The 12,659-nt window shown below is 58.7% G+C and overlaps 1 protein-coding gene across 1 annotated transcript in view; it reads left to right on the forward strand.

Moving 5' to 3' along the window:
* The first annotated feature begins 717 nt into the window (after positions 1–717).
* The window catches only part of HS3ST2 (heparan sulfate-glucosamine 3-sulfotransferase 2), a 33,166-nt gene continuing 21,224 nt past the window's right edge, over positions 718–12,659 (forward strand). Inside the window, exon 1 of the mRNA XM_034784957.1 lies at positions 718–1,229. Coding sequence (XP_034640848.1) covers positions 721–1,229 — 509 coding nt within the window. The 5' untranslated portion in view covers positions 718–720. The remainder of the gene's footprint in view (positions 1,230–12,659) is intronic.

Raw genomic sequence — 12,659 nt, forward strand, 5'->3', positions numbered from 1 at the left:
GGGGTGAGAGGTTTGGAGTGTGGGAGGGGTTGGGGGCTCTGGGGAGTGGGGATAAGAGGTTGGGGTCCGGGCTGAGGGGCTCGGGGGAGGTGGGGGTAAGAGGTTGGGATCCGGGCTGAGGGGCTCGGGGGAGGTGAGAGGTTTGGAGTGTGGGAGGGGCTGGGGGCTCTGGGAAGGTGGGGGTGAGAGGTTTGGAGTGTGGGAGGGGCTGGGGGCTCTGGGGAGTGGGGGTAAGAGGTTGGGGTCCGGGCTGAGGGGCTCGGGCTGCGGGCTCTGGGGGACAGGTTCGGGGTCCGGGCGGCTCCGGCGGTTCGTGGGGGCTCCGGGAGGCGCTGACGTCAGGCGGCCCCTTAAATAGCAGCCGCACCGGCGCTGCCCCGGCATTTCCCGGGGACAGAGGAAGCTGGAGCCGGCTGCGGCGCCCCGGATTCGGAGTCGCGCCGCCGCGGATTGCCGGGCTGCAGGGGCGGCCATGGGAGCGGAGGAGCCGGAGCTCGGGGCGGCGGCCGCAGGCAGGGGCAGCGTGCGGAGCCCCCCGAGCCGCCCCTCCGCCTAGGAGCGGGACATGCCCGGGCAGCCGCCGCCGCTTCCCCGGAGCCGCGGGGAGCCGGGCACGGAGCCTGCCTTCGCCTCGGTGCGCAGCGCGCCCGGCCCCGGCCCCGGCCCCGGCCCCATGCGCCGCGGGCAGCGCAGCGCCGCTCCCCCCGGCCCCATGGAGCCATGGCGTGCAGGGCGCTGAGCGGCCGGGCCGGGCCACCCTCCCCCAGGCTGACGCGCCGCTTCCTCTTCATCTTCACGCTGTCCCTGTCCGGCACCTACCTGTGCTACAGCCTCCTGCGCTGCGCCGGGGGGCCCCTGCCCGGCCCCGAGCGCCGCTGCCTCCCCGCCCGCAGCGCCGGCGCCAAGAAACTTCTGCAGAAGTCCCGCTCCTGCGGCCGGGAGCCCGGCGAGCCGGGGGGCGCGGCCAGCCCCTGGGGGCGCACCCGGAGCGACGAGCCGGCGTGGGGCGGCCCCCGGGGCGCGGGCCAGGAGGCGCCGCCGGCGGGGAACGGCTCCGGCCCCGCCAAGTTGGGCAGCAAGCGGCTCCCGCAGGCCCTCATCGTGGGGGTGAAGAAGGGCGGCACCCGCGCCGTGCTGGAGTTTATCCGGGTGCACCCCGAGGTGCGCGCCGTGGGCACCGAGCCCCACTTCTTCGACCGGCACTACGAGCGCGGGCTGGAGTGGTACAGGTGAGCGCCGCCCCCGGCTGCTGCGGGGGGCCGGGCGGGGGCTGCGGCGGAGGCGGCGCAGGGACCCGGGGGCCCCGCTCCCCGGGAAGGTTTGAGTTGGTGGCTGCCCAGAGCAGGGCGCCTGGTCCCGGCCGAGTCTGTGGCCGCCCCGCCGGACCCAGCGATCCCTGTGACCCCGGGTCCGCTCGCTCCGGCTCCGGCGTCCTGCCCGGTCCCCGAAGAACGGCCCTTGTGCCCCTGGTGCCCCTGCCCGGACCCGAGGGAACTGGTAGAGCAGCTCCGCGCCCCGCTGGCGACCCGCCCAGTACCCGGGAAGGGGCGGAGGGGCGAGCCCGGGGTGCCTCTGGGCCCACTGCGCCGTGAGCCCGGCTTGGCCGTGGGAACCGAGATCTGTGCAGCCCCTGGAGCTGGGCGAGGGCCGGATCCCTCAGCGCCCCTGCGCTACGGACCCCTGAGGGGCTGCGGGGCGTTGTTCTGGGGCCCCGCGTGTGCTGGATTGCGACGGGGAACCCGGCCCTGTCTCCCGCCGTCTCCCCATCCCAGCCCGGTGCCACTAGCGCCTCAGCGGCTCCCCCGGCTGGGGGGCGGGAATCGCGCTGGGCTGTAGGGGGCTCCCCGCGGGGGGACGCAGAGGGTGACCCCTGCCAAGGATCGGGACCCGTCGCCCACTGGGAGAGTCCAGGCAAGGGCGGCTAGCGCAGGGTGCTGCCCCTCAGAGGAGGCAGGCTCAGGCCGGGCTCTCAGGGGCGCTGAGCGGCTGGGGGTGCACAGCACCGCAGGGGACCTGGCCCGAGTGACCCTGTCACCCCCAGGGAGCCCGTTGCGGGGGCCAGAGATGCAGCGCTGGGCAGCCCAGGGGGGGCTGGGGTCAGGCTGGGCCCCTCAGGCCCATGTTAGAACGTGAGGGGCTGGGGGCTGGTCCCTGGATTCCTATCTGGGGTGTGTCTGCCCACCCCACCATCATCAGCTGCTCTCCCAGCTCCTGCTCCCCACAGCGGCCTCACTTGGACTGGTCTGTGTCCTATTCATTCCCCTTGCTCCCCACTCCCCATCCCTGCCTCTCCCCGCCTCAGAGACCCCGGGAGGGCTGTCATGTAGCCGGGAGGGTTGGGGGTTGGTTTATCCTTGGGGAGGCGGGTGGCTCTGCCTAGCACACCGATCACTGTCTGTGGGTTTTCTTTACAAGACTAGCCCCCGTAGAATGGCAGAACAGGGTGTGTGGCCATGCAAGCGGGCTGCCCTGGTCCGATTTGGGGGCTAATAATTGATCAGTCTGTTACTTGACTTCAGTGGGGTTGTTGTGTCAGGAAGAAGTGCTGAACTTGGCTGAGGGGTAAAACTCTTCTTGCTGGCTGTTGGAGGATCAAAAAGTCCCAATGTGCTTATATCTATTTCCAGCTGTGAGATACACCAGCAATAACCCAACCTGCCGGATGGCTTTAGTCTGTATGAACATCCCATACCTGGCTGGGTTGGGAGGCTGGGGCCCTAGCTAATCAGGAAACATGAAATTCCCAGCTCATTGTATAAACTATTGCTAAGGTGAAGAGACCTTCACAACTTGTATGGTCTGTTATCTGACAGATTGCACTCCAGGTGGCCACTCCACTGCCTCTGTGATCACAGTCCTACTACCCATAATTTGCTCCATAGCTGTCCTGAAATCCGCTGCTGTTGTTGGTTCTACAAAAGTGCAATATCTCATGTACTCTGTCTGCTTGTCTGCTTTCTGAAATCAAATACGTGTAAAATATCTGAGATCTCTAATAAATCAAACCTTGGAGGGTAGTCAGTGCATCGCCAGGAAGAGACAGAGGGAGACGGGGAAGAATTTAATTTCAATAAAAGGCTTTCTTGTAAAATGTGGAGGCACTAAGCAATACCAAGCAGTTCAGTTTCTGGGTGCTGGATAAGAACAGCCTGTGTGCGGGTGCGACCCCCTCTCCTCTGCGTTCAGAGGCCAGCACAGATCCCTGCCGTTCAGTTGGATGGCTGCCATGCTTTCGGGGGCGGGATGGGAGCTCAGTGGCTGCTGAAGTGTCGAGTACCTGCTGCACAGAATCGCTTTCTGAGACGCTGCGGTGGGCTGTGTTCACATAGCCCCTGCTCTCATGTCAGTGGGGTGCTCTGTGGGTAGGGCTAGGCCTGTGATCTCAGTGTCTGCTAATGAATCATGCAGAAGGAAAGAGCTCCCTGCACTAGTTGGTGCCTACAGGAGCCGGGTGGCTGGAAGCAGCCTTTGCAATGGCCCTGTGGGCGGGCAGCCCTGCTCCATTCCCACACGTCTCCATTAGTGGCGTGCTGGTGGGGCAAAGAAACCCCCAGGAGCTGTCAGGCACGGCTCAGGTGTCGAATGGGGGCCCGGAGGCATTGATATTCTTCCACAACCCACCCATTTGTGGTGCCAAAATGAGATGCCTGTCAGGAGATTGTGTTGACATTTAAAATATGGTCACATGGGCTATGCTGGGCTCCGAGCTGGGGGGAAGGATAAGTGGTGCTGTCTCCCACGGCACTTACCGTGCCAACACGAGCGATCACCCACAATCCTTTGTGTAGCTAGAGCTTCACAACAGGATCCTCTCCTTCCGTGTGGGTATTGATCAGCAGTGAAACAAGTAATTGCTATGCGGACACTTAGACTGGGCAGCTGAATTAATGCCCCCTGGGCTGAATGAGGCAGTTCACCCCCAGAGCCATTCCAGGCTCTCTGCAGATTCAGGCAGGCATTGCAGCATTCGTTTGTACTTGGGCCAGGTTCTGAAGGGTTTCTCCACAACCCCAAGGGCTGGAGATCCACTCTGTCCTTTAGAAAGAAAGTGGAGATTCTGGAGCACAGGATGAGCACTGACAAATCCTCCCATTGCGAGTCTGGAGGATCGGCCCCGGGGTGATATACTGTGTACAGCTGCTCTGGAGGTTTTTACATTGTTTTTCATTAGAAAATGCAGATTGGTTGCAAGTGGCACTTTTTGTGGGGAACGTACCAGTTTTGATGACTATTTTGCAGAGGACGATTTGAGGTCCAGGATCACATGAGAGACACGCACACAGTGGCTATTGGCTGTTCTGGGATCTTGATCTCTTTTAGTGAACAGTTCAAAAGGTCTCTGTTCCGTCCTGGTGCAGAACAGGCTAGTTTTGAAATAATGTTTTCACAAGGTGGGAAAACCGTTTCCTGCCCGGCTCCAGCACTGCAGGAAATGAACGATGCTCCGCAGCATAAGGAACGGGACAGTAAGAAAACAGGGCCCACCTCAAGTCAAAAACAAGTGTGATCCAAGGATGTATCAGGCAAGATATTTCCAGTAGCGATAGGCAGGTATTAATGCTGTTGTATCAGGCACCGGTGAGACCGCTTCTGGAATAGTGTGTACTGTTCTGGTCACTCACGTTCAAGACCGATGAATTCAGACTGGAGCAGGTGCTGAGGATGGTTGCTAAGAGGATCAGGGGAAGGAAGAGCCTGTTTTAGGAATGGAGAATAAAAGATCTTGGCTTGTTCACCCTATGCAGGCTGAGAGGGGATCTGCTTGCTCTCGATAAATACGCCAGGGAGCGAGAAGAGCTGCTGAAGCTAGAAGACCGCGTTGGCACAAGAACACAGGAATACGTTTAGACTGGAGATGCGAAGAAGGTTTCTAACCTCAGAGGAGTGAAGTGCAGGACCAGCCGCCCAATAAGATTAGTGAGGGGGCAAACACCCTACCTAGTTTGAAGCTGGAGCTTGGTAAATTTATTAAAGGGATTATATAAGGGGATTGTATGCAATAGCCGGGGACTGGACTCTATGGCACAGCAGGTCCTTTCCAGCCTTATGGCCTGTGTCCCTAAATCCACCTGCAAGCCCATGTTCCTAGCCGGCTTGGAGCCACTGTCTGCATGTGTCTGCTTCTGTATCCAAGTGCTGCGGGAGCCTGTCAGTGACTCCAAACCCCTGTAGGGGAGGGCTGCGCTCCCATGGGGTCTGGGAATCCAGGGCTCCCTTTGCTGTTAGTAGCTTTAGCTCCAGCCCTGAGAGGAGGGAAGGCAGCAGGTGTCTGAACAGACTCTCCTATCAGCACCTGCTCTCAGGGGGTTTAGCGAGCACTGCCCCGTGCTCACAGGACGGGATGCAGACCCGCCGAGGCTGCTCAAGGCTGGGGAAAGTGGAGCACAAGAGCTATAAATAGAGCAGGAACCTACTTTAACTCTCTGTTAAATAGCAGTCTCTTCCTCCCGCTCCCCTAGGGAATCTACCTCCACCAGGCAGGGAGTAGGGCCCATTCTGGAGCACTCTCCTCTTTCTCTTCTTGCCCGGCCTGGGCAGCTTTTGTGCTTGTGTCCAATTCCCCTTCCCTAGCTTGGTGAGGGCAGACTCGGAGCAGCCATATCCCCCCCCCCCCCCAGCAGGTGCCGTTTGCTCCCTGCTCTCTGGGTTTGGCAGTGCACTTTCTTACATCATAAATTGTCTAAAAATGAACTAACCTCCAGCGTGGGGACTGAAAACAGGCGCGTGACCAGGCCATCCTCCTGCAGTACTGGGGGGGCTGTTGTCTGAGGGGTGCCTGGAGTGTCCTAAGTGCCATACAACAAGTCTGCGCCATCCCTGGCCAGGGCCCTGCCTTCAGCCTGTGGAAGCTGCTCCGGCCCCTGGGCTTTCGGGACTGCACTGGAGCAAGTTTTGGGAGTTCGGGATGCGGGCTGGTGCTGTACACACACGCCAGGAGGGGGAGCTTTGCTTCCACTTGTGTGCTGCGAATGTAGCCACAGGCTCTGGGGTCCCCTGCACACCCCAGCTGCCCTGCCCTGCCCTGTGATTCTCCTGTTTGGCAAGCGAGCCGAGCTCCCCCCTCAGAAGCAATCAGTGGCACTCTTTCTTCCTCGGGTCATGGCAGCCAGGCTGTGGGCTCCCTGTCCCCCTCCGTCTCCTGTTAGCTGGTGTTTTTAACAGCCAGCTGGCCCCCAAAGCTCCCTGTGCTCCACGTGCACCCAGCGTCTCCTCTCCTGTAGCATGGAGAAGTGATTGCCCTAGACGTGGTGACTGCTCAGACTACTCCCTGGTCCAGGGAGTGCATAGGCCTGGTCCTTTGTCCCCTGTGGCATCCCACAGCTGGGCCCAGGCAGAGCGGACGGTCTAGGACAGGGGTCGGCAACCTTTCAGAAGTGGGGTGCCGAGTCCTCATTTAGTCACTCTGATTTAAGGTTTCGTGTGCCAGTCATACATTTGAACGTTTTTAGAAGGTCTTTTTCTCTAAGTCTATAATCTATAACTAAACTATTGTTGTATGTGACGTAAATAAGGTTTTTAAAATGTTTAAGAAGCTTCATTTAAAATTAAATTAAAATGCAGAGCCCCCCGGGCTGGTGGCCAGGACTGGGCAGTGTGAGTACCACTGAAAATCAGCTCACGTGCCGCCTTCGGCACGCGTGCCATAGGTTGCCTACCCCTGGTCTAGGAGAGCAGGAAAGGCCCCTCTGAGCATGGCAGCTTCTAATGCTGGAGGCCTGGGGAATTCAACTGGGCTCCCCACCAGGCTGGGGGCCAGGCGTGGGAAGCACGTGGGATGAGCTCAGAGCTACTAGAGGAAATACAGGGGAGTGAGCAGAGCCCAGAACCCTGCAGCCATCTGCTGCCCCCAGTCGCTGCCCGGGCTAGGGAAAGAGGCTGGCGTTCAGGATGCAGGCAGTGGGGGCATGGGCCAGAGCCTTACCCTGCAGCGAAGCTCTGCCCTGCCTGGGGAGGGGGTAGTGATCTCGCTGAGCGATCCCTACGTGTCCTCCTGGGCAGGGACGGGGTTTCCCTGCGCTTCCAGGCCAGTGCTGCGGGGGGTGGGGGAGTCCCCCAGTTGCTGAGGCGGCTCGTTAACCCCGATGACATTTCTCGCTGCTCTTCAGGATTCTCCTTCTCCCGGTGAATGATTTCACATCACTTCGGCAGCCCTGGAGCTGCCAAACACCTGCTGAGAGCCTGGACTTCCATCCAGCTTCGCTGAGTCCTGCCAGCGCTTACTGGCCAGGAGCCCAGGCGAGGCTGGGCTTCGGGACAGCGGAAAACTCCCTTCCAATCCCTGAGGGGCAGCAGCTTTCCCGTCCTCGTGTACCAGCACTAGGACTCTGCATCGAGCCCAGCAGCAGGGTGGTGAGAGCAGGGGATTGGGCGCCAGGAGCTGACCCTGCTGTTGCCTGTGGGCATGGCACGGGCACGTCCCTTGGTCTGATTGCCAAAGGGGCCAGGCCCCTGCAGCTCCCAGTGCTGGGTGTGCAGCACCTCTGGAAACCAGACCCTGCCCTGCTCTGTGCCTCCATCTCCTCATCTGTGAAATGGGGGTTAAGGCCATGTAAGGTCAGGATGAAAGGGGCCAGGCCAGGTAGAGTTCTAGGGTGACTGAAGTCTGAGCGGTGACAGTCCTGCTCTGGCCTCTGGCCCATCCCCTCCCACCCTGGGCTGTTGTCCCAGTCTGTTTGAGCAGCTGGGTTTCGGCCACGTCCCTGGAGACGATGCTGCAGCCTAATGGAGCTCTGGCTTCGGGCACGGTTGCTGGAGGTGCCAAGCAGAGCCAGGGCCCAGTCTGCCCAAGGGTGAGACGGGCTGTTTATGGAGCAGTGGAGAAGTAGAGGCTGCCGCAGCAGAGCAGAGGTCACAGCTGTGGAGACAGCAGCCCCTTGCGCTACAGCTCTGAACGAGTGCCGCTCCCCGCAGACTGGCTGGAGAGCTCTGGAGGTGCCTGTGAGCAGCTCACTGGCCCATGCCCAGCACCCCGTAGATCCAGGCTGGGTTTCACACCAGAGAAGTGGGCAGGCTGTGGGTGTGGCCTGGAGCCACCGAGTGGGACCATGCCAGGCGTGGGCTGAGTCACCAGGGTGCCTGGCTTGCTGATGCTCCCCTGCGCCATGTTCTCTTCAGCTGGTGGGGTGCAGTGCCGGGGAGGGGATTGCAAATGGGAGCTCCTGGGGGCAGGGGAAGGCTGGTGCTCTTCCTGCAGGGCCCCACCAGATCGGCTTCTTTTGGCAAAAGCCAGTGTCTTCCGCTGCGCAAAGCCAGCAAGGGTGCGTACCCCGAGCCGTGACCAGCACTAATGTGCATCCCCCTCTGACAGGGCACCAGCGCCTTAGTGATGTCATGGGGGCATTTCAGTGCCTGGTCTGGTTTCAGTTCTTCAGCCTCCCTGTGGGGCCCTGCCCACCTCTGCTCCATCATCCTCTGCCCAAAGCACTCCGCGAACTGCCCACTTGGTTAGCCCGGGCCAGCCTCCATGCTGCTGGTGGGCTGGAGCCCCTTCGTAGACTTGGTCTGCTACGCCTGCACCCCCTCCCATCAGCCCCCCACCGCCCACACCCAGAGCGCCAGCACTCCAGAGGGAAAAGCCAATCCCCACACCAAGGGGTCACATGTTCCAGGCCACGGCTCGGGCGCTTGCTCTTCTTGCACCCCGGCGGCTTGCCATAGCAGTCACCTAGGAAATGCTCTGTGATCTCGGCAGCGCCGGGAGCCCCTCTGGTACAGCGCTGGGCCAGAGCCACGCTTCCCAACGGACAGCCATGACGTGCAGCGGGATTAAAGATAACGCATAACTGGCCTCACCCGCCTTAGATCACTCCGGCTTGGGCTGGCCTCCTCTGCTGTGACCTGACTGCTCCGTGACAAGGAGGAAACAGACTCCCATTAATAATTTAGCACCACCATCTCTGAGGATGGCGATGGGCACTTGCTGAGCTGGGCGGTGCCAGCTCCGTGCCTGCCTGATGAAAGTGAATTGACCGTGCAGGAAGAGCGGCTGAACTGCTGCCCAGCGGTCTGGGTTTGTGCTCGGATCAATGCGGAGATCTTGCCAGATAAAACAATTAAATGACACTTCCCGGGTTTTATTCGATTCCTTTTGTCTCTCACGTATGTGCCAAGACGTAAGTGCACAGCTCACAAAGTATAAAACGCTGGATTGATTTTATTCTCTCAAAGTGGAGCAATTAAGTAGACCCGGTCGGTGAGCTCTAACCTCAGCAACATGATTAGCTCCCCTTCCTCTGCCAATAGACCCAGGGCAGCGAATAGGAGATTTCATATTGACAGCTGGATTCCAGAGACGTGCAGCGCTAATGTAATTAACCTGCCCAGCCCAGCGTCCTTTATTACCTTGGCTGTTGCACCTGAGAGCCCCTGCAGGCCGTGCTGATCCAGCACACAGGCTGGGGGTGGAGGAGGCTGCTCCTCCCAGACTCTTGGGATACCCCAGCTGCCAGCCCGCCGCCTCGTCCCTGAGAAATAAAGCCCCTCTTCACGCAGCCTCGGGAGTGTGACTTGGAGCACCTCTGCTAGGGGGGCGGGGTGTCCTTGGGAAGTCTCTGCTACAGTCTAGACTGTGGGGACCACGCACATCAGGGGGCTGGGGCTAGAGCAGGCTTCACCAGCCAGCAGGGTTCCCATCCGGCGCAGCCATCCAGTGTGTCTCATGCCTCTAAGCGCAGTTGAGACCCCGGCTGGCTCCTCCGGGGCTTGGTCAGTAGCCCGGCCTTGCCTCCCCCTGCATGCGCTGCACTGACTGGGTCTCAGCTGGGAGTCTCCACCATTCGGCGCTGCGCCGAGCCGGCCGTGGCTGGGGTCCGCCCCTGCCTGGCCCTGGAAGTCGTCCCTGCCGGCTGAGCCGTCAGAAGCTGGATTCTTCAGGTCTTGGCCAGAAGTTGCCTCCTTTTGGCCAAGTCGTTGTAACAGAACAGAGGGACCCCTAGATCTGTCTCCATCTAGCAGCATGCATCCATGACCAGCACCAGCTGCAGGAACCTTGTGTCCGCAGGGGAAATTTCCCATGACCCTGGGCACTGAGTGGTTGGTTTGTGCCCTGAAAAATGAAGGTTTAAATCCCTTATCTTTTTTAGTCTGATGTAGTGTAATTGTGGCTGTTCTTGCTGTCCATAGAAAACTCAAATCCATTTCTTTGAATCCTGCTAAGATCTTGGCCTCTTGATAGCTCGGGGCGATGAGTTCCGCAGACTAACTGTGCCGTGTTTGAAAAGGTATTTGCTTCTATTTATTTTTTGGTTGCCTTTCAATTGAATTGACTCCCTTACTCTTTCATTATGAGAAGGGTTAACTGTTTTCCCTGGGGCTATTCTCTATTCAGCACAACACTGTTCGTAGCAAAGTAAATTATGTCAGATTCGCATCCACACCTTACGTATTTTATAGATTACTTAACAGGTTTGTCGTCCTCGAGGCATTTCTCTGACACTCGCCACAGTACTGCCTAAGCATCTGTCTTGGGTTCAGGCCCTCTCATGTAAATGACCCAGACTGGGCTTTGAGAGCGAGGAGCAGATGGGCTCTAATGAAAAGAAGAGCCAGAGACTGGACCTTCCAGGAGACTCCTGGAGGGTCAGTTGTTTGTTCACTTCCATTCACCTTCGGCCTCCCGCTAGTGCAGTCTGAGCTGGAGGTATCAAAATCTTGTGTGGTGGATGAGACTCCTGATCTTTCCCTCCCAGAGGGCACCGGAAATCTTGCTTATCCAAACCAGCTAGTTCCACGCTGCTGCCTGCTTCCCAAACGACAGCCTTTTCTCGGTGTCTTTTTCAACGACCCTGGTCCAGATCTCTCCCTCGCCCTTCTCCAGGGCCCCAAATCTCCACGCGGTATTAACATGCACAGCGAGTGCTGCTCCAGAGCGGTCTATTTAATGACTCCGTATCCAATGCACCCATGCCCTTCCCAATTCCCATCAGCCTCTTTAATAAACCTCATTAGCCAGAAATACAATACCAGAGCGGTATTTTTGAGAGATCTGTGTTAAGACAGCAGAAACCAAATAGCCAATGACTGCGGAATATTGATTCATTACCAATCCTGGTCAAAATATCTATTTCCCTGCTGCCAGAGTAGCGTGCCAGTAACCTTCAGTACTTCCCAGAACACACGGGAGATAGTGCCATTTAATTTGCTGTTCTACTTGGAGCAGTGACTCTAATTATGGGGTTCCAAGTCTGCCTCTCTGTGACTCCTGAACGTGCCAGATGCTCCAGCTGATGTGCGTGTCAGGAGATGGGTTTCCTCAGCCTTCTTGCGCTTTCTGGCTTCAGCATTACCAGTAACAAGCACTGCACAATTCGGACGTGATGCCATGTTCTGTGGATGACGTGCGAGTCGGAGTGCAATTCGGGTGACTGCGTTGGCTCTGCCGGGCGAAGTGCTTGGCTTTCTGCTTGTGCCAGAAGATGTGGCTCTGAATCCATGCAGGGAGACGGCCTGTTGAGTCAGAAGATGCCATTGTTACCTGGTCACATTTTGCTATAACCAGTTGGCACTACCCAGAGCTGTGTAACATCGGCGTCCTGTTCCTGACAGCAGATTCCGTCTAGAGTCTTTATTCAGCCACATATGCCTGAATTCAGAGGGACCCATGTCTGACTTCAGGATTTGCTGCACCAGACTAGACCAGTGGGCCCTCAAGCCCTGTGTCCACGGTGCCTCTGGTCCAGCAGCCTCTTCCTAACAAGGACTCCTGCTTGGATGCTCACTGGCTGATGGGCGAATACCCATCCTCCCCCCACCACCACCACCTGCACCCCCTGTCGCCCCAGCCCTGGTCTCTCTCTTTCCACCCCAGGAACGCATCCAGGAGACCATTACCCATGGCGGGTGCAGATGCTCTGCCTCCGCTGTGCCAATGACGACGTGGACAGACCTCCGCAAAGTGCAGGATGCTCCTGTATGCATTGGGCAGGGGATGCTGTCGTGACGGCCACGTTAGGGAGATAGGGCAGCTACAGCTCCTTTGGGGAGGGCAGGGCGCTCCCCTCCCATTGCTGTCTGGGCAAGGCACGTTTAACACCAAAAGCTCTGTGTTCTTGGTGACAGGCATGTCTGGGGACTTTCCTCCATGCGTCTCCCTCACCACCACCACCACGTGCATTTGTATGTGCTGGAACATTACGGTGAGTGGATAACTTATCTCTTAAATGAGCTTTTAATTAGGGAATAATTACAGCAGCTGTAGCTTATTAAGTGGTTTTTAATGAATATTATTATTGTCCATGTTTGTTTCACCTACAAAAAATTGCTCAGAAATGGAGGAGGGTGAGTTGGTCCTTCGAGATGGGGTGGGGGCAGGCGGGGGGAGGAGCTCCAGGCTGCCCCCCAACACACTGCCTCATCTTCCCTCATTTCCTGTAATGGCGCAGACAACCCTGGGGGTTTGGTGCCCAGATCTGTCGGCTCCTGATGGGGCTGAGAACAAAGGGAATCTCCCAGATGTTGGCTCAATAATGACGAGGCCAACGGCTGCTGCTCTCCTACCCCCAGCACCCAAACCACTGGGAAGCGGAGACCCTCCTTGTTGCCAGCCACGTCCCCGCATCCCAGGAGTTCTGTCGCTGAGCCCTACTGCGTGCCATGGGGTTCTGGCTGGGCAAAGCGCCCGTGGGCCTTGCACAGCACTCAAGGGATTCCCATCATGCCCG

The sequence above is a fragment of the Trachemys scripta genome, chromosome 10 (assembly GCF_013100865.1).
Source record: "Trachemys scripta elegans isolate TJP31775 chromosome 10, CAS_Tse_1.0, whole genome shotgun sequence".
NCBI classification, from domain to species: domain Eukaryota; kingdom Metazoa; phylum Chordata; order Testudines; family Emydidae; genus Trachemys; species Trachemys scripta.